The sequence below is a fragment of the Cydia fagiglandana genome, chromosome 11 (genome assembly GCF_963556715.1).
Source record: "Cydia fagiglandana chromosome 11, ilCydFagi1.1, whole genome shotgun sequence".
NCBI lineage: Eukaryota > Metazoa > Arthropoda > Insecta > Lepidoptera > Tortricidae > Cydia > Cydia fagiglandana.
In genome coordinates this window covers 10585495-10612940 of record NC_085942.1, presented here as the reverse complement: position 1 = coordinate 10612940, position 27446 = coordinate 10585495, and the positions used below count along the sequence as shown (strand labels likewise).

At 36.5% G+C, this 27446-nt stretch overlaps 4 protein-coding genes across 4 annotated transcripts in view; 3 read left to right on the top strand and 1 right to left on the bottom strand.

Annotated features, from left to right (window-relative positions):
- LOC134668991 (multifunctional methyltransferase subunit TRM112-like protein) overlaps positions 1 to 27446 on the top strand; it is a 246289-nt gene that overhangs the window by 139746 nt on the left and 79097 nt on the right. The gene's annotated exons all lie outside the window — the stretch shown is intronic.
- On the top strand, positions 175 to 2647 carry LOC134668662 (lipase 3-like). Its single transcript, XM_063526104.1, has 5 exons — positions 175 to 333; positions 807 to 1011; positions 1546 to 1910; positions 1993 to 2151; positions 2227 to 2647. Exons 1-5 carry the CDS (start codon positions 175 to 177, stop codon positions 2614 to 2616), a joined length of 1278 nt encoding a protein of 425 aa, XP_063382174.1. The 3' UTR covers positions 2617 to 2647.
- LOC134668537 (ommochrome-binding protein-like) lies at positions 5093 to 6171 on the top strand. The gene has a single exon (XM_063525985.1). The coding sequence runs from the start codon at positions 5289 to 5291 to the stop codon at positions 6123 to 6125; it is 837 nt and encodes a 278-aa protein (XP_063382055.1). The 5' UTR covers positions 5093 to 5288; the 3' UTR covers positions 6126 to 6171.
- LOC134668995 (BAI1-associated protein 3) overlaps positions 20635 to 27446 on the bottom strand; it is a 116142-nt gene continuing 109330 nt past the window's right edge. The window contains exons 19-24 of the mRNA XM_063526512.1: positions 25162 to 25324; positions 24592 to 24817; positions 23807 to 23972; positions 22587 to 22746; positions 21848 to 22082; positions 20635 to 21406 (exon numbers count right to left, since the gene is read on the bottom strand). Coding sequence (XP_063382582.1) covers positions 21312 to 21406; positions 21848 to 22082; positions 22587 to 22746; positions 23807 to 23972; positions 24592 to 24817; positions 25162 to 25324 — 1045 coding nt within the window. The 3' untranslated portion in view covers positions 20635 to 21311. The remainder of the gene's footprint in view (positions 21407 to 21847; positions 22083 to 22586; positions 22747 to 23806; positions 23973 to 24591; positions 24818 to 25161; positions 25325 to 27446) is intronic.

Below are 27446 nucleotides of genomic sequence, written 5' to 3'. Positions count from 1 at the left end.
CGCTGCGAAAGTACATTTTTAACTTTGCCGGCTTAGTTTTTATAAATCTGCTTTGTCTATCAGAATTATTATCTACAGTACGATAATATCAATGCAATGATATCTTAAAGTTAAATACACTATAATCATGTTCTTATAAAAGGCTAAACTTTAAGTCTAGACCTGATTATCGCCATGATTACATTGGTTATAGTCTTGTTTTGTGGAAGTGCAGCGCTGGTCGATGCGGCTTCCGGCCGATCGCCACACGCTGATTATGTTAAACAGCTATTTCAACCAGAAGTCAGTACGAAGGTATCCAGCAACATCTTTATTGATGCTATTTTAGACGTGGTGAGTTGAAAATACTTTCTTTTTTATATTGGTTAGTCTTGCACAAATCTACCTAATTCGTAAGCGCTAATTAATAACGCTAATGTTGAATTGAATCCGTGACTAAATGTGATAATACACACACATAAATTACACCTTACCGGTGCCACCGGTGGTGCCCTGTCTACTAAGGCTCCGTAGCGTAGTAGGTCTACCAACCTGCTTGCATTACGTCGGCGGCAAAGAGACACAGGAGCCTCATTATGGTAAGCATTATCGTTGCTCATGGATGACTGCAACAACAGAGGGTGTCACATGCGCTTTGCCGAACTTTTAGAAACCTGTCCTTTATTTTGTTATTAAATCCTTTACAGCGAACTCACGGGAAAACCTCAGCAGGGGCTTTAGTCCACAGCTTAGAGCATACGCGAAACAAATCAAATTATTTTGAAGCCCAGTGCGTATAACCTTTTAGGTATTTCACGTATTTTCAGCCTCTACTGGTCAGAAAGTATCGATACCCTATGGAGGTCCACCACGTAAGAACCTCCGATGGTTATATCCTGGGCATGCACCGCATCCCTCACGGACGAGACCAGAACAGTGACCCTGGCGTCGACAGGCCCGTCGTTTTTTTGATGCATGGTCTGCTGTCCTCATCGGCTGATTGGGTTTTAATGGGACCTGGTTGTGCATTTGGTGAGTATAAACGGTAAATGTTTTGTTTGTGACTATAGTCTAATGACACTTTTTATAATGTTGGTGCTGACATTGTTCATCTGATAATAACAATTTAATGTGCTTTTGATAATTTCGATCAGATATTGATCGACCATTTGACATGTACTTAACGCTGAATATCGCATACGACAACATGATTCATACGTATTTAATTGTTATTGTGTTTATGTCACAAATAATCTTAAATAAAAACACCGTCAACGTGAAAGCGTAGAAACCGGTGATAATAACTTTTTCAGGCGGGAAGTTGGACCATCTTGACAATTAGGTACATACATATATAGGAAATATTTTTGAATTAATCAATGAATGAGTCTCTATTTTTATTTTTATTTTTTTACACAGCAGTCGAGGTAATGTTGTTGTATAACGTATAGGTATATGTAGTTACACTAGGTATATTTCCTTGGCACTTGCTGCAGCCCTAAGGACTTGATAAATGTATAATTACTACTACTACCTACTAAGTGAAGAATACTCCTTCTTTTCCAGCTTACATATTAGCCGAGAACGGTTACGATGTTTGGATGGGCAATGCTCGGGGTAACTACTACTCGAGGAACCATACCATACTAAACCCAGATACTGTTCCAACATTCTGGAATTTCTCTTGGGATGAGATAGGGAACATCGATTTACCTACAATGATCAACTACGTGCTTATGCACACCGGGAAAGAAAGGCTTCACTACGTAGGTCACTCCCAGGGCACCACGGCTTTTTTTGTTATGGGTTCTTTGCGACCTGAATATAACGAAAAAATCATTTCGATGCATGCGTTGGCGCCAGTCGCATATATGGCAAATAGCGGAAGTCAGTTTATAAAAGCTATTAGTGAACTAACGAATCCACTTTATGTGAGTAAAAACCTTTATAAAGTACCCATATTATTATTTCTAAGTAAGGACATTTTACTAAATTTGATTGTTTTGATTGTAGACTCTTGCACGTATGATTGGTTTAGGCGAATTTTTGCCTAATAACGAAATATTGACATGGGCAGGACAAGCATTGTGCAGGGAGGAAGTCAGGTTCCAAAAGATTTGTAGTAATATGTTGTTCCTCATGGGCGGGTGGAACGAAGATCAACATAATGCGGTAAAATTTTGCTTCTAATTTAGCAAGATTTCCCATGGTAATATTATAACGCAATAGCATTATGTTTTGTTACAGACTATGGTGCCAGTCAAATTGGGTCATACCCCAGCGGGAGCTTCCGTGAAACAATTCGCACACTACGGTCAAAGTATGTCTGAAGGGCAGTTCAGACGCTTCGATTACGGATCATTAGGCAACAGATTAATTTATGGCACCACGAACCCGCCTGGTTACGACCTGTCTAAAGTAACGAGTCCCGTTTTCCTTCACTATTCCCCGGCCGACGCCCTTGCAGATGTTAGGGATGTTGACAGGCTTTTCGCGGAGCTGGCCCGGCCAGTGGGGAAATTTAGGATTCCCGATTATCATTTCGGACATCTTGATTTTATTTGGGGCATCGATGCTAATATCTATGTTTATGAGAGAGTTATTAACCTTATTCGGGCTATGGATGTGCACGGTTAATAAAATAAGATCAATTTTATAAACATTGAGTTAAGTAAAGTACCTATTTAAGGTAGATACTGACCTTGCTTACAAGGCCCAGTCCTAACTAATTTAGGTATGTTAGTTTCAAGTTCTTCTACGAGTAGGTAAGTGGGTTATAGTTGCTCTGGTTTGGTTTCCATAGTAAAAGCTTTGCTTAGTTTGGGGATTTATAGTGAGTGGGAGTGTTCTATAGGATAAAAATCAATGCATTAAAATCAGTGTTCTCTGGTCCAAAAAATGTACCTACTTCAAAAACCGTCTGGTAAATATTTAAGTTAAATTTAACTTAAATTTTAAAGGAAATTCTCAAATGAAATGAGACAACAAACATAGAAATTTTAAAAATTATCTGGAATGTTGAAACTTGTAATATTTTTTTATCTTATCTAATATAATATATTATAGTTCTGCTACTGGTGTTTTTCACAAGACTAATGAAAATAATCTTTGATTAGACGTTAGATATGAAATAAAATCACTGCTAGAAAATATAAACAGCTGATTTATTTCCTAATTATCAGTTGATAATGTTTTATTTATGTAGGTACCATAGATAAACTCAAACCAAATTTTAAGTTTCATGAACAAAACAAAAGTTACGTAAGAGCCTAAACAGTGGATTCGCACAAATTTACAGTATTCATTTTTTAAATATATATATTGCTTCTTTCCAACGTGACTCTATCTTGACCCTACCCAACCAATAGTTTTTTTACATAGAGGACATATATCACATAAACGGATAAAAATTATATCAAACCCGTGAATTTGATAGATATTTAAAATAGGCCAACCCTCCCATGTTTTAAAAATCTCAATGACTGATGGCCCAATTTACTTATTCAAAATGTAACTGACAAAATTATACTTATTTACTAAAATAACAGTTGGAATCAGATAGGGTAGTAGATTCGGAAATTAAACTGTCATTTTAGTATCTCAGATATGAAAACAAAGCTTAGTTAACTCGTATCCATACTCTTCCTAGTTCCTAGCAAAACAAGTCCGTGCATCTGCATTAATGTATTCTGGATTCACGGCATCTCAACGAACTTCGTCGAACCCTTATCCGCTGTTCGGATAATTGGTATTTCCTGTAAATAACGTACAAGGTCATAAATTACTGATAAATCAAAGCAGTATTTTGCTACCGTGCTTTGATATATTATTGTTATATTTTGTACTGGGTAGTGCTCGAATTTTATGATGACTTATGTACTTACTAAAAATATACATCGTGTAGTGTAGGTATTATTAAAAACGCGTCAAATGAAACGATTTTATAGTCCTTTAATGGGAATTATTGCTGTAATTATTGCTTGCTGAATAATTTTGTAAAGAAAATAAAAGTCGTTAATATTTTAGTCAAATATTAGACCCTACCTATACCCTATACTAACTAGATACCCCTAGACTTGCCCTAGACCTACCTACCCGTATACCTCGTAAATACTGGGTGATTCAGGAGACGTGAGCAGGACTATACTTCGTTTTTTTTAGCATTAGAAATTAGGTAAACAATCTTGATGTGTCTTTTAATTGAAAAACACATTTTAAAAATAAGTTACGGCAAATATGTAACAATTATGAATCTAATACGATCATTTATATTCTTCTGCTTTCATAAGTAATAGTTTTATATTTTTATAAAGCGTTTTTCAATTAAAAGACATGTCAAGATCGCTTACCTTCTTGCAAGTTCTTTCTAATGCTAAAAAAAACGAACTATAACACTGCGCATTTCGTAAATTATAAGCAACTGTCTCGTATCAGTATTAGTGAGGTTAACGTTAATTTTCTAGTCATGTTGAAAAAAAAAAGTTGTTAATTTATTTACGACATGCAGGGTCACCCTAAAATCAGAATACTAAACTGCCGATATTCTGTGTCAAATTGAATGTCATCACTGTCATCACAGACTGGTTCCTTTTGAAAACTCGTATCTCATTCAAGTTTGACAGTTTATTTTCTTCGTAACAAAATGCTGTCATTACGGTTAATGAGGTTTTATGTTTATTAATTAGGTCTTGTAGGGTGACCATGATTGTAGAGAATTAAATTTGCTCTCACCAAAAAGTTAAAAAATAGAAAATAGTGTGGTGGTTTCACCTAAACACGATGGTGATCGATCAATTATCAGTTACCGAGTGTGCAGGATTAGTCCTGCTCACGTCTCATGAATCACCCTGTATATCCTAAATGATATGACATGAGATTTACACCAAGGAGTAATAATAACAAACTATCTCTAAACTAAATAAACTTAAAATAAAAAGCCTATAAATATTATTATTTGTAAGTCAATTTAATGTTTTATATTTACTTAATAGTGTTATAATAAATAGTTTGCCAAGGAGTATAATAATATATGTATAGATTGACACTCTTGACACTAGTCTATGACATTGGCAACAAATGAAGTATTTCGCATGTGATTGTGCCACTGGATTGTGCAAACATTAAGTCAATATGTAAATGTAAAACAAGAAAACTCCGTTGTAAAAATAATATCAGAATTTATGGATTTAGTTTCAAACACAGGCTATCGTCACAATGAGAAATAATCGTGTCAAGACAAAGAAAGGTATTTTGACAGTCAACAAACAACTGTAAATCAAGATGTAGACACTGCCTTCACCAGCCTCACCATGGATTCGACAAGTTCAAAGACACATGAAGTAATGGCCTCAAATTTAAAACACGTCTTCCACCACAAAGGGAAATCTTACGTGCGGGAAGTACTTTTAGCGGATGTAAACGTACCATACAAATTATCCATAGACCGAAGTAAAAACAAACTGTTTTTCTGTATAAATGCCGACGATTTCTCTGACCAAAGTTTCCATTTAGTGGTGTTGGATCTTGCGACTGGGATGCCGTGGGTCATCCAGGGGATACGCAACGGGTTTGCAAGCGCCGTAGATCCCGCCACCGGCACCGTATATCTCGGTGGGAGCAATGGCATCTTCAAATACAACTATAATACATTAGCTGCTCAAGGTCCCGTGCTCAATAGAGTCGATGTCTTTGATATGTTCTTCAAGAATGAACTTTACTTCGTTGAGACGGCAACGCAGGCTTTGTCCATTCTCAGATATAGTGGAAAACTTCCCGTTAAAGCTCTAAAGGGTCATTTGATTCAGCATTTCGTAATCGATGGCAACGATGATTTTCTTTTCACTAATTCTACGGGTCTTTATATCTTACCTCACGGAAATCAACCTGCTAATTTAGTTCCCCATAGCGATACTATGAACTTCAGGGGGGCGGCTGTGGATAATTACGGACGCGCACATTTTATCACTGAAGATGGCGTTTATCAGATCCATAAGAGTACTAATCAGTTGCGGAAATGGTTAGGGATCCGGAATGGATTTGGTTTGGCATTCGACAAACATAATAATATCATTTACAGCGATGAGCGATCTGTTAATAAAATCTCCCCTTTAGAACATACTAAAGATGATAATGATGATTATAATTAATAGTTGACAATAAAGCCAGAAACATATATTTGTTTTTAGTTTATCTTGAAACCTAAATCGTGAAATAATAAGTAATTTTATTATCCCCGACGGAACGGAGAAAAGACAGCATACAAAATAAGAGCTCCGTGAACAAAGTTTTGTACGGAGCTCTAAAAATGGTTACTCTTTTAGAGTAATTGAGTTATTTAAGTTTTAATTTTACTTTCAAATTGTATTTTATAAGAGGCAATGCGTTGGTACCTATAACTGTTTTGAAGTTAGGTATTTATCGAGATAGATAACGCACTTGTTATATCAATATTCACGCGCTAGCTCGATTTAAAATACCTAATAGCATAAGTGTGCGATCACGACGGTATAAAATTCCGGTTTAAGGCCCTCTTATAAATATGTCTAAATTTATTACATCTTTCTTTATGGCTATCGTCTCAGCATAAATCTACTTTGTTTTCTTTGTTTATATAATATAAGGACTGAAGGTAGTGAAAAATTAGACGTCATCACGTCATTCATGCCTAATAGGTATGATCACCCCATAGCGGACCTTGGCTTGGATGCTTTCACAAAATTTGAAACGACGCAAATGAATACAAATTGCTTTAAGTTTCACCAAACTTCGCTTTATGTTATGTCAAAAGTACCTTTCTTTGTGCGTTAATGTGACTATTATTATCATCGACCGAGCCCGTCTTATAGCAGACAAGGGGCGCATTTGTCGTATTTGATTTTTTTAATAAAACGCCAACGATCATGATACCTAAGAAGTGTTGTTTTGTTGTTGATGATATGACGATATTTGGTTAGAGCGAAATACGTATTACGTACTAGGTACCTACTTCATATATTGTTTATAAGTTCTGATGATCCTGACATGATCATCAGAGAGGGTAACAGAGTTACGAGTATATGATACCAAAAGGGGTAAGCGCAAATTCTTTAATATGTACCTACTGAAATAAAAAGTTTAGTTTGAGGTATCCATCTGATATTAGCTTTTTCTATTCTATAAAATTTCCTTCGGTTTTGTTGTGCTTTTTGACTAAGCAATTAAAGTTATAGTTATTATAGTTAGATATATAAATTCAGTGAATAGCCTATTCTTGTTCAATAATATATAACCGACCGTTATGATTACCTTTGACCTTCGGTCACAAAGAAAACTCTCCAGGAAAGGTTTGGATTTGGGAATCAATCGAATTGTACCTTTTCGTGCTATTTTCGGCTGTTTTCTATTTAGAATAACGCGGCCGCATCTCAGTAGAGATAGCACTTGAACGTCTCGTTAAGAAGCGGCACACGTGTTCGGCGTTTTCGCGAAATAAAGGTAATAAAGTTCGCATCTGGGAGCGATTGTAGATTTACGAAAATTACCTACGAACGTGTGTTGCCCAAGGTGATCCTATGGGCTACGGATTGGTAATAGAAACGATATTTGTATGTTGTTTTAGTAAGTAAATATTGTTAACTAGGTAAGCACGTAGGTATCAATCACCTAATAGTTATTTGTTTTACAAGGGGGCAAAGTTGTTGTTTAACCGCTCGTGCTATTATTGATACCCGAGCAAGCGAAAGATTCCAAAATTGAACCACGAGCGTAGCGAGTGGTTCGAAAAATGGAATCTTGAGCGTTGCGAGGGTTTCAAAGCACGAAGGTTAAACAAAATTTGCCCCCGAGTGAAACACAAAATTTTTCACCACACCAACCCGAAGCAAATATTTAATGTAAGATATCAAACAAAATCTAGCCAAATCAAATTCAAATTAATGTTATTAAACATTTATCATCCAGAATCATCATTCAAAAGTCAATTCTACCAGCAAACATAAGAAACCAACTCAAAAGTTGCATTAGATTACTTTGCCTCACATGTGAATAAAATGCAACTTTGCTATCAGTTTTTGAAGTGCAAAGTAAGCCTTTCCGAGCTGGTGTGGTGAAAAATTTATTTTAGTAAACTCGCTAAAAGATGAAACATAATATTAGGTATATTATGTAATATGTTACTTCTTATTTACCGTGTATGTAATCGAATTGATTTATACTGTGAGCTTATATGTGAGAAATAAAAGGAACCGAATGTCTTCCTTCAGGGTATACAGAACTAAGCTAATTTATGTTTTACATACCGTAATACAAATACAAGGCTCTTATATCTACCACTTTCTGAACTTATTTAATTATATCTATTCGTGATACCTTGCAAAATGACCCACCTATCTGCACCTACATTCGACGAAACAATAACATATCACACCGTGTGTAAGGTTTGTAGGTCAAACAAGGGTGAACCCTACATTCGTATATTTTACATAAAGCGATGTGATTATAACAAATAAACACTGTTAAATACATTAAGTTAGGGTGTTCTGAATTAATAATATAAATAAATATAAACATTTGAGAACAACCTTATACAAATATCGACCTGGCCCCAAACTAAGCAAAGTTTGAAGTATGGGTACTAGGCGACGATATACATTCTCAATATAGGTACCTACATTACATAATATACATATATTAGGTATATATATACGATTTTGAATTTAAATCGTGGGAGATGGAAAATTTTATCTTAGTGATTCTATGCAACTCACAATAAAAAAAGTTGTGATTGAATATAAAATGATTTGCACAGCTCTTAGGGAATGCAAATCGGTTATTTTTTGTATGGAAATAATCGGTTTTTAACCGAAACCGCGGTTATTTCCATACAAAAAATAACCGATTTGCATTCCTTAACAGCTCTTCATTAATCTAAGAAAACCTAGCCTATCTGAGTTAAATTGTTACATACTTAATCATTCCGTTCAAAAATTATTATGTAAAACTCTGTGCTTGACGTTTAACAAATAACAACTACTACACAAATCATAAATAATTTCTAACAGTATTAACAGTACGTATTTCTAACAGTGTTTTAGAAAGCGGGCCGCTGCACGTAACAAAATTAACTTCATTATCATTTTTAACCGACTTCCAAATCTCAAAGAAGGAGGTTATCAATTCGGTTGTATGTTTTTTTTTATTTTTTTTTTATGTTTGTTACTCCATATCTCCGTCATTACTAGATCGATTTTGAAAATTCTTTTTTTGATTGAATGTACATAACATTACATGTACATTTGTAACACAAATTATACAGATTGGTCCCATTTTTGTCAAAACCCAGTTCCCAGATCCATGAGGAATCGAGGGAACTCCTCAAATCTTAAAGGCATACATATAGTGATTTTTGGGTTTTTATCAACAAATCAAGCATATACACCCAAAACAGTGACATTTGATGAAGTGGAACTGCTGATGATGATCAGAACGGAACTCTTTAACGACGCATAGTTCACGGTTGGCGATTTGTCCTCTTCGTTATGTTTGTTAAGCAAGTTAAGTTTTTAAGCCACATTTTTGTCAAGCTCGAGTTCTGTTGATGGGATCCATGAGGAATCAAGGGAACTCCTCAAATCTTAAAGGCATGCGTATAGAGATTTTTGTATTTACATCAGAAAATCAAGCATTTTCATTAAAAACTGTTGCATTTGATGAAGTGGAACTGCTGATGATGATCAGAACAGAACTCTTCAACGACGCATAGTTCACGGTTGGCGATTTGTCCTCGTCGTTATGTTTGTTAAGCAAGTTAAGTTTTGAAGCCACATTTTTGTCAAGCTCGAGTTCTGATGATGGGATCCATGAGGAATCAAGGGAACTCCTCAAATCTTAAAGGCATGCGTATAGAGATTTTTGTATTTACATCAGAAAATCAAGCATTTTCATTAAAAACTGTTGCATTTGATGAAGTGGAACTGCTGATGATGATCAGAACAGAACTCTTAAACAACGCATAGTTGACGTTTGGCGATTTTTCCTTTTCGTTATGTTCGTTAAGCAAGTTAAGTTTTTAAGCCACATTTTTGTCAAGCTCGAGTTCTGATGATGGGATCCATAAGGAATCGAGGGAACTCCTCAAATATTAAAGGCATACGTATAGATTTTTTTGTATTTTCATCATAAAATCAAGCATTTACTTTAAAAACTGTCGCATTTGATGAAGTGGAACTGCTGATGATGACCAGAACAGAACTCTTCAATGACGCATGGTACACGTTTGGTGATTACGAATTTCGATTTTGACTTGGAGTGGGACCCGGACTCGGAACCGGACTCGGACCCGGACTCGGATCCGGACTCGGACCCGGGCTCGGATCCGGACTCGGACCCGGACTCGGACCCGGACCTTGACCCAGAAAACCACCATGATACCTTAACTAAATAAACAACTATGATTACTTACCATAAAATTAATGTAGGTATAAAGTACGATGATGCCAATCTTACTAGCCCCTTCCGCTTAAACCCCCGTACACCGCACGGCATGCGCCATTAAGTGGGTTAGGTTAGGTTTGAACTGCGATCCTCACAGAACCGAACAAGGATTAGGTTAGGTTAGAACTGCGAGCCTTACAGAAACGAAATGCTACTTGAAAAGTGGGTTTGATTAGGTTCGAACTGCGATCCGCACAGAACCGAACTGCTATCTGAGGAGTGGGTTAGGTTAGGCTAGAACTACGACCCTCATGGCTCCTCTTCACGATGGGCCAACGCCGGCCACTCCAAGGGACGCATTTATGCGTTAGAGGGAGCAAGTGATATTGCTATCTCATTCTACCGCATGGCTGCGTCCCTTGGAGTGGCCGGCGTTGGCCCATCCTGTAGAGGAGCCATTATACAGAAGCGAAATACTAGTAGAAAAGTGGGTGGTTTTACCTCCTTTTCTACATAGTGTACCATCTACAATAATCTTTCATCGGCCCCCATGGAAGTCGGTTTTTTTTTCTTAAAAATTATGATTTCAAAATAAGTCCTCAGACGAGATATCGTCTAGGTGATAACATAGAATGGCCCTACTTATATCATTGAGGTAAATCCGCTTAGAAGAATTGTATTCTAAAGGTTTCACAATTGAATAAAACTCATATTCATTGACAGTACGTTCTGCAGTGGGTGGTTTTATATTTGGTGGGAGAACGTTTTATATTTTACTATTTTTATCATTCGAAACTAAGCTCTTTGTAACTTGTCTTTGTTCAGGCCAGACTGAATAAGTATGTTTTCTCGAAGCTTATCTTTTTTCCCACAAGTAACCTAGGTACGCAAAACGCGTGGAGGCGTATTCTGATAAGGAATCGTATCTACGAGTAAGTACCTAATAAGTGTAATAACAGTGAATCGATCTGGATTTCAAATGGACAGTGCCAGTCAAGGTGACATTTTTTGAACCAGAAACGTCACTTTTGACACAGAGATCATTTTTTTTATTTTTTTTATTAGCCTGTAGGAGTGTCCCACTGCTGGGCAAAGGCCTCCCCTCTTTCCCGCCATTTGGTCCTATCCGATGCATACTCCCGCCACAGAGATCATATCCATAACAAATCCATATCAATTTTATAACCTTATATAATATTTACAATCAATGTACGCCTCCCAAGGCGTTAAAATGAAACAATTTTTAATCCGTTAAATTAAGCAAAAATAATTTTATACGAATATCTACGTAAATTGTATCTCTTCAGGCAAAACATGGAATCTGAGGAGCATTGTTGTTTTTAAACTTTTAATAGGATAGCTAAATTCGGACTTTGTGTAAACGAGGCCAGCCTGTATTGTTTAGGTGGCTAACTAATTCCATGGGATATTGTTCTGTAATAAATTGAAAAATAAAGAAATAAGTTGGTGCTAAGAGGAAATTTCGCGGTTCGGTAACCGCGCTATGAAAAATTTTGCGGAAAGCGGGTAAAATGTAAATTCCATGGTATAATAATATACTCCGCCTGGTACTCTCTTCCCGTCTTTTCTAGGTCACCTGACTGACACAAGCCTACGTCATCATGCGACAGCGCTATATGATAATATGCGATAGCGCTATATATAGCGGCCATGTTATTGTGACGTAGCTTGTGTCACTCTGGGAAGAGAAGACCATGTTTTATTAGACTATGATCAGTACTTATACCTAGATAACAAATACTGCTAGAGTCTAAGATGCAAAGTTGTGTTCCTCATATTTTTCGTTAGATTTTAGTTTTAGGTAAGTAGGTACATAATTGGCTATACTGACTTAAATTGCAATGAGAATTATTTATTTTAACTACCTATAAAAAACATGTCGTCAGGTACTTGCTTGTTTTGGATCTTTATATATATATTTTTAAATCATTGTTATAATATTATAAAAAAGTTGTCGTGCTCCAGTTAGTTTAAATGGTAAAATAATGAAAAAAAAAACTCACTTTTCAATTTAATTTCCTTTACGTTTAGGCGAATCCAAATTATATATCGCCTGATGGGACACAACACTATCCCATAAAATTTACATGAAATTTAATATTGCATTGCAGTCACCCGTTCTCAGTGGAAATATTAGTCCTGTTTCACTTCGCCCATTAACGATTCGAAAAGGATAGCATCAGCTATACCATGGTATAATAAATAATATACTTCGCCTGGTACTCTCTTCCCGTCTTTTCTAGGTCACCTGACTGACACAAGCCTACGTCATCATGCGACAGCGCTATATGATAATATGCGATAGCGCTATATATAGCGGCCATGTTATTTTGACGTAGCTTGTGTCACTCTGGGAAGAGAAGACCATGTTTTATTAGACTATGAGCTATACTCTGTATCTTTAGGTATTTAAATAAAAGTAAACAAAATCTACCCTCAGATGGCTCCTTAAGCCAGTTGAGGGTAGATGAAAACATTATATGATCAAATAATGTAGGTTAAAGTTAGGTCTCTCAGTGACAAATCCAGGCGGTTTTGTATTTAGTTGGTTAACCAATAAATGTTATAACTACCCGAAAATGTACACATTATTCGTTTACTTTTATTGAAATACCTAAAGATACAGAGTATAGACATGAATCACAAATATAGCTAGGTAATATAGGCACCTTCTTCTGGTTGTTAAGAAACCCCAAATGAGGGTACTCGTAGCTGATTAGAATTCAGTGCGAGTCCACTCCGCCTTTCTTGCCCCTTTTTGCTCAATTTGAGAACTTATTAACACATTTTGGTAGCTATTTTATCGTATGTTAGCAATTGGGCCATATGCACAAAGTTGATATGGAAGAGCGGCGCTAATGAAGCTATACTTATATAACTTATATTAAATAATCCTTCATAAATTGGTACTTTCTTATCTGATTATAAGAAATTTAATTTTCCTTTAGATTTAATTTAATGTTTACTTTACATTTTTTACTTACTAGTGAAACGGGGGGGTAAGGGGGTATTAATCGTGTTATGTTTCATAATTTTAATACTCCCAATCTCAAATGGCTCATTAAAAGTCTGAAAGAAAAAGTAAAACAACAATTTAAATTTAAGAACTTTTCGTAAAAATCTTACTTTGGGGCCCCGTGTCCTACACCCGAAGGTGACGTTCAACGGCATTAAGTATTTAAAATCGCCGACCTTATTACATATGGACCAAGAGTTTACATTTATGAAAAGCGCACTATTTACTTTAGTCAAATATGTCAATTGCGCTCATGGTGATAGAGTCTACCTATCTCTTTCTAGATAACATGTGTAAAACGTACTCATAAAGTCATAACATAAGACGTTTATAATGATACTACCACACTTCGTACTATCAAAGTCAGTGCAGAGTTCACATAGACGGAGTCTAATGCTTCTAGAATTAGACCAAGAAAAGCCTGTAGTGATTTTGATAGCCGCAGTGTAAGTGTTATTTAATACGTTATAATTTTATAGAAGTTTGTCGTTTAAAACAACGCTTGCACTGCGTGTGCTATCAAAATCGCTGCAGACTTTTCTTGAGCTAACTCTAACTAAACAATATCGTCTACTTGTATTTTTTTTATAGTAGGTAATAGCGCCGTTGCCCCTCAGGGGCACTTGTCCCTAGTGATCAAGCGACCTAAAAAATCCGATAAAATAACATTACGCCTTATTTTGTTTAACCATTTGTTTGACATTCATTTCTAGTCATTCGATTTCGAACCGTAATTATTATAGTAGAGATGCGTTTTTGTTTTAAGTATGATGGCAAATATGCTGCCGCTACGCCGCTACGGACTACATTTTGCATTCAGTATAGTACCAACATATTCCTACTTATGTCTATGTATGTACCTATCTCGCCCATTAGGTAGGTACAAAAGTTTATTTTGGTCTGGTTGGTGTCGGATTATATTGAAATCTTTGGGCTTCATTAAGGACGACTCACGCTAGACTAGACCGGGCCGGGGCTGGCTGGAGCTTCCGGCGCTTTGTTTTCTATGGAAAGTGCCACGTGATCAGCGATCAGCCGAGCCGTCATAGAAAATGACATGTCGGACGCCTCGGTCCGGGTACGGCCTGGTCTAGCGTGAGTCATTCTTTATGCTCACTTTACATATAGGTATCTATGTACAGTCAGCAGCAGATATACCTGAGCGGGCAAGGTGTCCAAGAAAACATATACACTTCAATCGTCACAAAAATAAGGACATCTAAGTTGTCATTTTCACGTAGGCTTTCAGTTCGTCACATATACCTTAACTTCTGAGTTTTTCTTTAACACATACACCCTTATTTAATCACAATGACAATAACGGTTAAAACGTCAGTGGTAACTAAGCACTCAAATCAAGCTGCTGTCATTAATACCTACACGCACTGCCAATCACGTACATCAGCAGCCAGGGTGCCACCAGTTGCTAAGCAGTTGTTATTTCAATGGTAACTAAGCATCAACATTTTATCTGTTTAACTTTTAAATAAATACTGTAGCACTACGAATTGACACCTCCTTTCTTAAAGAAGTATTTTATCGTTAAGTGTCAAACTTAGACAATAAATAAGTAGGTTCTACGAGAACGATCGGTTTTTTTATTTTAACTGTCATATCCGGCTGTTCTTCCAAACCGTAGAGCATATTATATACCTATGTTAATATATTTATTTAGCCCGTTTATTGTACTAAAACATACTATACAGGGTGGCCACAGGTTGGCCCATTTAGATCGGCCAGTATGGGAAAATCTGATACTATAAGATATACACCGATCTTTTCTTAGGAATCATGTCATCGATTTAAGTAACACGAAACACTGCATTCATACATTAAAAAAAAAATGTGTACTCAGCTCGGGAATCAAACCCCGAACGTTTTGAAAAATAAAACTAAGACTATTTCTATTTAGATATCGATTGTGTAGGTCTTAAGCAATAAATGTTACTATGAAACATGATGTCTAAAATTAATAAAATGCATTGTTTTCATGTCCTTTAATTTCATTTAGTAAATTTTCGAAGATTTTTAGGGTTTTTAGGGTTCCGTACCCAAAGGGTAGAACGGGACCCTATTACTAAGACTCTGCTATCCGTCCGTCCGTCTATCCATCCGACCGTCCGTCCGTCTGTCACCAGGCTGTATCTCACGAACCGTGATAGCTAGATAGTTGATATTTTCACAGATGATGTATTTCTGTTGCCGCTATAACAAAAAATACTAAAAACAGAATAAAATAAAGATTTAACTGGGGCTCCCATACAACGAACGTGATTTTTGACCGAAGTTAAGCAACGTCGGCGGGGTCAGTACTTGGATGGGTGGCCGTTTTTTTTTTGCCTTTTTTTGCATTATGGTACGGAACCCTTCGTGCGCGAGTCCGACTCGCACTTGCCCGGTTTTTATTTTCAATACATTTTACATACATTTTTTTTAAATGTATGAATGCAGTTTTTCTTGTTACTAAAATCGATGACATGGTTCCTAAGAAGAGATCGGTGTATGTCTTATAGTTTTAGATTTTCCCATACTGACCGATCTAAATGGGCCAACCTGTGTAGTACCTACTAAAATACGATGCCCCGCCCCGAATCGATCAAAGAACGAAGGAGAAAATAATTGTATCCAACCTTGCAGTAGGTAAATATCAAATGGCATTCCCCACAGGAGTTATCTAAGTAACGCTTACTGCGGGTTCAAACCTACAAAGTCCTGATAGAAAGTCGTACATATTACGCTACATCTGACATATCTTCAAAAATTATATAAACTAATGCGAAATTAACATAAAACCTGAAGACACAAATTAATAATAAAAATGAAACCCAAAAGAAATAAAAAGCTGTAATCTCTAGGTGCGTACGACTGAGATTTGAACCCGCGGTCTCTACTTTGAAAAGCAAACGCCTGTTACTGAGACCACAACGTGCCTTGACAATTGGCTCTAAATTCGGCTTCAGTTAGATTTTGCTATGTGTCATTCGTCTTGACGATTCTGTTAAAAGAAATAGTTTGTAGTAAATGACCGAGAGGCTCCTGTCAAATGGTTGAAGGGCAAAACATGAGATAGATGTAGGTATGTGATGACAAGACTGTACTGCTTTCGATGATTGTCAAAACGCTTTACCTGAAATTAGCATGGCTATCTTTCATTCAATATTCGACCATACTTGTATGCTTTAAAGTCTATTTGTCCATATTGTTCAGATATATTTGACACGTTGGCCGCTTAGATACCATTGGTTTTTTGACAGCTAAGGTATCAATGACTTGTTGTAAGTGTAGAAATTAATGAATAGCGACTGTTAACATATTTGTGACACGTTGAGCGCTCACAAGTAAATACTACCATGACAGTCAACAACTTTTTGACAGTTTAAACGTTTACCTCTCTTTGAGCACCTGGAGTGTATAGCGACTTCTGCTGCTGACTGTACCTACATCAATGTAGCATAACTGCAATACAACTATAAAAATAAATATTAACTACTTACTACCCAGCAGGGTTAAATGTTACCAAATTAAGAATAGAGAGACCATACTTTCATGCACATACAATCTTAATAATATAAATTACTAAAGGATACTTTCATTGTTGATTATTATTTCAATGTCACTCAAACTCACCTGCACACCCTTCTAATGTATCTCAATTATCCTTCCAAAAAATATAATACATAAATATGATCACTCATCCAAATATCGACAACCCGCGTAACTTTATCAGATTTGCCATTCCATTACAAGCGAGTCGAAGACTCATAAGAACTGTGTAAGTGCGCTCTCTGATTACGGAAAGTCGAGAAGGATTTCTAGGTCAGGCTATACTGTTCAGCCTAAGAAAGCCTGGGTACAGCCACGAACATAATCCTCTATGACGATCACAGCCTAACAATCTAATTTGTCTGCCTTTTGCGTCACCCTATGCCTACGGACGTAATGTCTTTATGTAAATAAAAGGTAGCGCAAAGAACGCGAAGTCAGGCAGAATAAGCTACATGTTTTGATCTTTCTTAATGCACAATTTCGAGGCATATTGTTCAGATAAATCTCAGGTGTGTCTCGAAGCGGGAAAGGATTACAGAGATAGCTATCATGTCGGTGTCATACTGTCATATTCCTAAGGTACAAAAACAACATTCAAAAATGTGAAAATGTAATAAGCAAAGTGAGGATAACCGCAATGCAATGTCCATTTCCACTCTAATGGATTTCATTACGAGTACAAGAGCAATTAGTGTATTAAACCATAATTGTTTGACAAAATGACAATAAAATTATAATGCGTTTTAAAATATATAGGTACCATATAAGTATGAACAGCATACCATATACCATATAAGTATAACAGGGTATTATAATAATCCTTTATTTTGTTTAATACACTCAATCAATCAAAACCGATTCCTGTTTATAAATATACCTACATTACTAGCCGTTACAAAATCCGAAAATTCGTAATTTCTCACGAAGATCGCGAAAGGCTGAAGAGAAACATATTGCAGTTGCAAACACATTTGAGCTGACCCTCCGACGGGACATCCTGACCTAATTAAGCGATGATCCACTTAATTCAGGGTAAACAATATGAGGCGAACACTTAATAAATATGGGACGTGTTGCTCCGGGAAGTGTTGGAGTGGTTTGTAGCTATTGTTCCTAGGTAAGTACAAAGATTATTCATATGTGACATCCAACGGGTAAAGGTACTTGCACTGCGTGCCTTATGGCGGTTGGCGCTTACGCTTGAGCACGGCAAGGAACGTCACATATTCGTCTCTCTTTCGGCAGGAAACATGTTTCTCAAACGACATTAATATTTTATTAAGGAGGGATTCTACATTTTCATCATAAACGGGATCAGTAATTGGCTTGTCTTTGACGAGTAAATTTTTATCGTTTAAAAATGTGTTGTAATATTTTTATACTTTTCCAGATTTTAACTGCCCTTACCTGGCCCAGATATAATTATAATGATTGTGTGGTTTTTGTTTTCATTTTAAAATTTCGTCACTACGAAGCTCCTATTTGATACTTGACACGATTTGTTATCATTACTCCTTTCAAGAGTAGAATAAATGAATCGTAGCGCCGCGCCGCAGGGACTGTTAGATACAATACATCTTTGCCACTTTGAAAGTTAAAATATCTAGATAACGATTCAGTGAAGTAGACTTGATGATTATAGTTTAGGTATTTTTTAGTAATGTCGATATTTTAGGTGCTGAATGTCTATGGTTGCTTCAAACTTGTTGTACATTGAACATAATTGTACCGCAGTCTGCAGTTATTGAATAATAATGCTTGAAATCTTCTTCAGTTTAGCGTCATTAAAAAGATAATTTCAAATAGTTTTGAAAGTAATCTTCTATAAAAGGAGTGAAATAAATAAATCAGTAAAACAACGTTCACCCATAGAGTTTATTTAAAGCCAGGAACACAAGTGTTGATAATAGTTTACAGTAGGTACATACATCACGGCAAATTATATCACAAACGGGTTAACAATTTCCCTGACGATTTTCAGGAAGTGTCTAAAACATGCTTCTTGTATTACAAAGTACAATCATCTGTAAAGTAGTGGTTTATTTTGTAATATGATTGGGAAGAGTTGTGCGTACAAGGTTTTCACGTTTATTAAAATGTATGGGAATCAATCAATGTAGAAGTAAACAATTGCATTGCATCTACAAGATAAAAACGAATAATAGAAAATAGTGGATATAAACCATTTTATTAATGAATTTTTTTTAGATAGCTGAAATTCGCTTTTTTATACTTACGTTAAATTAATTATGAGATCCCCTGAGGATTATTTGCACATTTATTTTGAATTTTTCGTTGATAAAGCATATTACAAGTTTCTTGACATAAAGCAACTGTCCTTTGTGAACATAATTGGTGGTATGTTTGAACAACCAAAAAAAATCCTGGACGCGTGTTCCTGTGGGCACAACTTTTCCCGGATTAGTATTTATGCTACTCGAGTAATGAGCCTATTATAACTTTCCATTTTCGCTAACAACCAGACCCTTTAAACATTTGGCAAGAGCTACACAAAAAAACCTTATTCATGTACATACATTACAAGCTTAGCTCATTGTGGCGAGAAAATTTGATCCAAAATATGTTTGCTCAATGTAAAAGAATGTTAACTTCGAAAAGCCTATTTTTAAATAATTGACTCATGGAATGGTCTTGATTTTATTCAAAAGTTGTAAAATTTAGATTTAATAATACATTTTCTGTTTCTTACAAAGATACAAATGTGGGATTAAAAGCTCAGTGATATGGTTTTCGGTTGTTTGGATATGTCGACTGTCTAATGCCTTATTTAAGTTATTTATTAGGTATCGTACTGGCAAGATCCAACCCTGAAAAAGGCGTTGATGATTTATTTGTAAAAATCATCTTAAAATGTCTGTATTTTTGGTTATTTCAAATTCATCGTTAAATTATCTTGAAGTAAGAAAATATTGGATAATATACCTACCTTTTTTATTATAATTAAGGTAAGTTTGACAGCTAAGCACATGTATTAGGTAACACATTTTCTACACACTGAGTAGTCTGACACGATATAGATCCTTGTTAATGTGACGTAAAACTATTCCTTTGTTAAATAGTATAGGTATAATCAATATGAATTTTATTATTCTCTATATTATAGTACACATCAATACACTTTCTTCTATAATAACAATAGGTATACTTGTATACATACGCAATAAACAATTTTCACATATAGTTATAAAATTTTGAATAACTTCATACAATAATTACACTAACGATGAAAATCAGTCGTCGAGACAATGTAAATAATCATTATTATAGATTACGATGACGGATAGATATTTTACGTGTGACACAAAGCTCTTTTGCGTGTATCATGTGGAGGTATTTATTATTATTTAAGTAAGCGGAGTTTGTTCAAATATTTTTCATACATATTTGGAGAATGGTTCACTTAAGAGTAAAAGTGCGTAATAAAATAGATATTTTAAGTGACCAAATATGGAAGGAAGCCACGATTATGTATATCAAGCTCAGTGCAGTTTGTGAATAATAACAAGAAGTGCCTGTAGTGTTCATTGTAGATGTGCCTAATACGTGGGCCATACTGAAAATTTCTGGATACTGATATATGAGACGACTTATTTTTTCTAAGTGGCCAGTCCAGGAATTTTCAGTATGCGCTAAGTATAAAGCGGGTATACATATATAAAGAACCGATAGTGAAATGTCTAACGACGAGTCTTAAAGTACTTGGTCAGGAATTCTAATAGAGACTACGACTAGGGACATAAGCTCCGAGGGTGCATACTAATTATAGGTACACGTACACAATAAAATTCTCTCGTGAATGAAGAATTACAGTCTTTGTAGTAAGTATATAATACATTAATACTGATGCGCTCGACATCTCTGTATAAGTAGGAACGAAATAACAATGAGAAAAAGAAAAATACAATTTTGGCAAATATCTGGGGCAATCGTTACAACGCATAAGTACTTGGAAGTAAAGCGCAGAATACCATTTATTTTTGGGTTTTAAATCAACCACTATTACAAAGGTACGTATGTTATTAAAGTAATAACAACATTTCTCTTAGTAGTAAACTTTTAAATATCAAGCTGCAACTGAAAAAAGTCTAGAAATCAGTTAACTAGACGTATTAAAATACAACCCACCATTTGTTTCCCCTAATCTATAAATATTTATATAAATAAATAAATATGATCTCATAAGTATTGAAAATTTGTAAAATATTCTTAATATATTGTCGACATTATATAATGGACGTTGTGCGTCAATAGAAATTTCAATAAAATTAACTTCATTTAGTAAATAACAAAATAATATTGATATTGTTTTCATATTATTTTACTGCTCTGCAAATCGTAATTTTTGTTTTTTGACGAAGTCTATAGCAACCTTGTCTGTGGTGCGTGATTCCAAAATTTGCAATATGGGGTGATCTGTAAAAACCAATTGTAATACACATTTTAAAATATTATATTTAAAAGAATAAATAACGAAATATTTACACATTTTGAACTAGACTATTTAGTAAATGATTTACTTATAAGTAGGTATTAAAATGCCGCAAAAAGCTAAGTTTCCTGTCGACTTTCTAGAAGCTGCAGAAACATTCGCGTAAAATTTCAGGCATGTGGTAAAATATTCCTAAGTTTGTAAATGTTAATTTGGAATATTTGCATCTCGTGCGGTTTCAGAATCGCGCTGAATATTTTTGAACGTTAACTACATTTAAGATGCATGGCACATGACTTCTTATGATGTTTTATTATGACACTGGTAGACCAGTATCGTATCGCTATGAAATCTTAAAAGCATTGCTCGATTACTGTGGCTATCAATTGTCAATATTTCTAAAATACAAAGCGGTAGGTACTTACTTCTATCATGTAGTTGCATGAGAGGCAGCTCAATGGGACGCAGCGGGTCAGGAGGAGCATTGCTGTTGACCCCAGGAATCCGCGAGAGGGACACGTACGCTTCGCCGGCGAAGTCGTCAGCGGTGAGCACGTCGCGATCCCACACGGACAAAGCCAGGGCCGCTTTAGGCGACCGACACGACTCCAGCGACACCGCGAACTCGAAACACTCGTCCCATATTGGATTCAGGGTTTTCTACGAAATTAATTTGAAAATAAGTTTTTTGATGTGACGAGATAATACCACAGGAAATATTCTTGAACAGGATAAGGAACCTAACTAATAAGGAACTAAATGTTATAATCGCGACGCACTTTACGATATAATATGGTATCAGTATGGTATTATGTATTGTATTGAAAACTCCGATGATGCGGCTTGAGACAAAAGCGAAAAATATGCCTACCATACTAATTATTAAATAATCGCAATAAATATAGTGTATATTAGTACACTATATTTTAGGTAATTTCGGTTAGAATCACATAATTTTCGGTATCGGAAATCGTGCTCTATTTATGTTAGACAGGGAAGCTACCTTTCATAAATATCTACTGGATTGAAACTCTTAAGTTTAGATTGCTATCTGAAGTTACTAATCCATAAGCCACTTCTAGTGTTGGATTTAATTGGGTTTCTCAGAAAATATTTTAGATCGGTAGAAATTAAGTTTGAAGAGACACTTGAACAATGACTAACCTTTTGAACATTAGTAGTTTGTTCGTGAGCTTTCGGGAAAAGTCGTTTAGGCACCAGTTCTAAAACGACAAATGGGTCGCTCAGGCCGTTGGGGTCCAATGGTATGACATCACGAGCTGATAGCACTTCTACTGACAATGAGTCGTGATTGAAGTATACCCTATAAAAATTTAAACCATTTTTACTAATTATTAGTGATGTACCGACTATTGATTTGGCCGACTAGCCGACTAGCCGACTAATCGGCGCTCGAATGGCCGATTAGTCGGCCGACTAGTCGGCTAGTCGGCCAGATCATTAGTTTCGTATAAGTTCAGGTGAAATACAATAGTTTTGCTCCTTTTGTTGCGCTATTCATCATATTAGCTTAGCTAAAAGGTGTTCTCTACAGGTTCAAAGACCTATCACAAGAATCCTCGTTCAATTTCAGTCTTTAGTTCTTTTATTCTACGATCCTGAGCAGACCGTCAGTACAGCTTGTAGGAGGTATTTCCAAGGCTCTATTTCCGTATGAAGTCGCCAGTTAAGAACCTATTCCCTGTGGTCAGCGTCTTCACGAGCAACGTCTAGCCCTCACGAGCCCTGTCTGTCTCTAAATTTTGCAATAACACTTCCTCATGGTTCTAGCATTAAAAAAAAACTAAATAACAATAAAAATAATTAACTGTCGAACTTGCACATGAAATTACACGAGAATCAGTTGAGATCGACCTGTAGAGGAAAACACCAGCCTACCGACATACGATAACGATCAAACGGTCAATTATTTATATGAACAAAAGTTTTCGTATGCATCCTGATAAGGTATTTTAGTAAAATAAACATAAAACATATGGTATTCTTTCACTAATAAAGTGCCGACTAATCGGCCATTTTTGCCGACTAGTCGCCGACTAATCGCCGACTACAAATGTGGCCGGATAGTCGGCTTTCCCGACTAGTCGGCGACTAGTCGGTACATCCCTACTAATTATACATGTACTCCAATAATAATTATATCATATTATGATCGACGTTAGACCTTGCATGCATTTAGCCCTTTTTCCTCGTGGTAATGGTGATCACTGTCTCAGCATTGTCATCGGAAAGATGCTATCAGATATGGAGCGGCCGAGGTGTCAAAAATATCTGAACACGCACTCAACATAAAAGCTGATATCAAAATGAGTTTTTGGTCAAAAAAACTTATTACAATATTAGTTTAGTTACATAGTGCCTACCTGACTAATATTGATCCGTAAGGCGACGGCAGTGGTGTCCGAATCTGTTCTGCAAGCCTATCTGCAAGCCAGAGCTCCAGCAGCTCATCAGTCGGAGCTTGATGGTACTGCATTCTTTGTTCCACTCGTCCCCAATCTGCGTTGTGAACTTCCGCCATCGGTAGGCCTGTTAAAAACCAAGCAATCGTGCAACGGTCATAATGACTAACAAAGTCTTAGTCAAAATTTGATCTTAAGAAATCAAAGCACCTTGATAAATGATAACATGTTTATAAATTAACAAGACTAAAAATCGTGATATTTTACTGAACATTTAGAATAAAATAAGAGGTTGACTGTGCGTGGGGCTTTATTAATTTATTATATTTATTAATTATTTTACTTACATTAATCCATTGTCAAAAAAATAGTTACACAAAAAAAATACACTTTAACACATCTAAATCTAACCTTATAAAATAACTTACAATTAAATAAAAACTAAATTAAAACTAACACAAATAGTCCCCCAGATCCGATCCCTGCGGAAGGGTGCCCATAATGCTGGCCACATTCCCCCGCTGGATGGCAAATAAGAGTATAACTATCGAAGAATTTGAATTTGATGTAAAGTAAGAAAAAACACAGAACTATAATGCAAAATCTTTTAAACATCATTATCATCCTCCTAGCGTTCCGTACTTTGACGGGGTCCGCTTTCCTACTTTTCTCCTTCCACTTCGCTCTATCCTGCACATCGATTTCCGCTAACCCACAAGCGTATGCTAAATCTTTTAATAATTTACCTTTTCCTTCAGCGTGGAAAAACTCCGCTAGCAAGTCTAACGCTTCCCGCAGTCTAGAATGGTAAACCCTCGGTCTTTCGGCGCCACCGGCGTCAGCCTGGGATGACACCTCCTTCAGCACGGCGCTCCAGCAGCCCGCCAGGGCTCTGATGAATGCGCGCGGCAACAGCCACGTGTTCAGTGACGAGAGATGCTGGTCCAGGAACTCCAAAAGTGGGGTTATGGCCTGTTAATATAACATTCTACTCGTAAATGTTGTAGGGCGAAATTGGGAGTTGCAGTAAGGGAAATACTGTCGAATAAGGGCTGATTTAGACGGCGCGCGAACTCTCATAAGATTTTAGTTCAAGTCTAAGGCAGTGGCTATCCGATGGTTTGATTGACAGTAAGTCGGGCGTGACCACTCAGACAGCGATGAGAAAGCTGATTGCTATGTGATTGTATTATAGAGCCAACATTGTGAGCAAGTATAGAATCTATTACAGCTCGAGTGCCGAAGACATTTCGTAATTAATTTCCGGGATAATTAATACATCTTTCCGAGCATCATAAAGTTAAAGGTCGATTTACCTGCGGCGTAGGCAGAGTATCCGGTGACCAGGCGAGGTGGAAGACCGCCTTGCGAAGAGGCGGGCGAGCGCGTGTGGCGAGCGGCGCCGCAGCGCGCGCCGCGCGGGCGTCCAGCGTGCCAAGCGCCCCGCGCACTAGTTGACGCGCGCTTTCGTCGTTCGCCCTTAACATTTAGGGCTCATTTAGACGATGTGAGAACTCGCATGCGAGTTTCATTAGATTGCGGCTTTTGATAGGTCGGTTGAATTGGACATAACCAACAGTCCGCAATGTAACAAAAACCGCATGCGAGTTCGCGTGCCGTCAAAATCAGCCCTATGGATGCCATATGGAATTATGACATAAATGTTGAGCTCATGAATGAATGTTCCCAGAGTCATAGTTCCAGTTCCTAGGTATTTCTGTACCGACTTTGACGAAACGAAATGTGGAAGTGCTATAATAAACGCCTTATGTACGAGTATGTTCATTTAAAGTTTCAGATGTTGTTATTGCAAAATCTGTGCAGAATTAACTTGGCCAATTCTAGGCGCTTATACAGGAGCGTGATATTGACATTGTCTGTCTTTTTCAATCACATGGTGTTAAAAAGTGACACTTATTTTATCACGTAGATAAAGCCATTCCCGATACACCTTGCAGGGCAAACAGCTATTATCTACAACTGTTCACTTTATAACTATAGGTCAGGAAATGAATGCTCAAAAAACGTTGTAGAGGGAAATGCTAGGAACACAATTTTTGACTCCGTAACTTTGTTTAGACTAGTTAGGAGGTGAACATATCAAAAGTCCCCGGCTGTAGCCCCGGTGCTGCGGGGTAGAGGGGGGTAAGAAGGTCGAATTTTTCGGTTTTTCATTGATATCTTGGAAACTTTGCATCTTAGCGACATGACTACTAAGACAAACCGAAAGCTCATAAAATTAGTTACAAGTTTTATCCAGTCAAGTTTTTCGATATCTTGAATAGTTTTTGAGATAGACGCTCTTGAAAGTTTATTTAGGGATTTTAATGTTATCTTGATATCTACATCAGTGATGCTGTTAGGCCATGTTTGGCATCATTTTCGTATAAATCGGGGGTGCTGAATTCATTTATGGTATCACATTGACACTATTCCGAAGTAAAAACAAAATTAAAAAAATATATATTTTTAAAAATCCCTCTTCACGCTTAAACCGCTGAACCAATTTCGTTGAAATTTGGTACAGAAATAGTTTCAGTCTCGACACAGGACATAGGATAGTTTTTATAACCAAAAGCATCTTTTGAGGATGTGAAAAGTGGGGTGGAAGTTTGTATGGGGAGTCAGTAACCGCTGAACCGGTTTAGGTGAAATTTAGGATGGTATACATCTGTGATTTAGATGAAAATGATACCTAACATGACTTCAAACCTTACCTTAAGCAGTATGAACCTCAGCAATTCAGTTTCGTCGATGAAGTTGAATTCCCCCCATACTCCATTTCACAACTTTAAAGGATGATTATTGAGATAAAAAGTATCTTACGTCCTGTCTTGGGACTCGAAATATCTGTATACCAAATTTCAATTAAATCGGTTGAGCGGTTTAAGCGTGAAGAGGAATTAAAAAAAAAAGTTATTTGTTTAAAGTTTATATGTTTTTTCTTAGGAATGGTGTCAATGTGATACCAAAAATGAATTCAGCATCCCCGATTTATACGAAAATGATACCAAACTCGGCCTAGCAGCTTCACTAATGTAGATATCAAGATAAAATTTAAAGCCCTAAATAAACTTTCAAGAGCGGATATCTCAAAAACTATTCAAGATATCGAAAAACTTGAGTGAATAAAACTTGTAACAATTTTTATCAGCTTTTGGTTTGTCTCAGTAGTCATGTCGCTAAGACGCATAGTTTCCAAGATATTAGTGAAAAACCGAAAAATGAGACCTTCTTTCCCCCCTCTCCTCCCCAGCACCGGGGCTACGGCCGGGGACTTTTGATATGTTCACCTCCTAACTAGTCCAAACAAAGTTACGGAGTCAAAAATTGTGTTCCTCGCATTTCCCTCTATAACTTCTTATTTCTTGGCCTACTACGGTAAAAGCTCTTAATGATTTGTAATGTAACACCAATTAAATCCGGCCTGAAAGTACCTATATTTATAATTAATTTTCCTGTAATTAAGCACGTCCAGTCAGTTTCAGGAAGGTAAATTACTTAAGGTGCAGTAGGCTCAGAGGACGGAGTTTTTGAAAATTCGTAGAGCTTTAGATCACAATACGGTTGCCAAAAATTTAATTACAAATTTTGAGGCCTT

Coding starts and splice junctions, on each gene's coding strand:
- LOC134668662 (XM_063526104.1), top strand. CDS start 175: ATGATTACATTGGTTATAGTCTTGTTTTGTGGAAGTGCAGCGCTGGTC. Junction 1,012..1,545: donor GGGACCTGGTTGTGCATTTG/GTGAGTATAAAC, acceptor CTTCTTTTCCAG/CTTACATATTAGCCGAGAAC. Junction 1,911..1,992: donor AACTAACGAATCCACTTTAT/GTGAGTAAAAAC, acceptor TTTTGATTGTAG/ACTCTTGCACGTATGATTGG.
- LOC134668537 (XM_063525985.1), top strand. CDS start 5,289: ATGGATTCGACAAGTTCAAAGACACATGAAGTAATGGCCTCAAATTTA.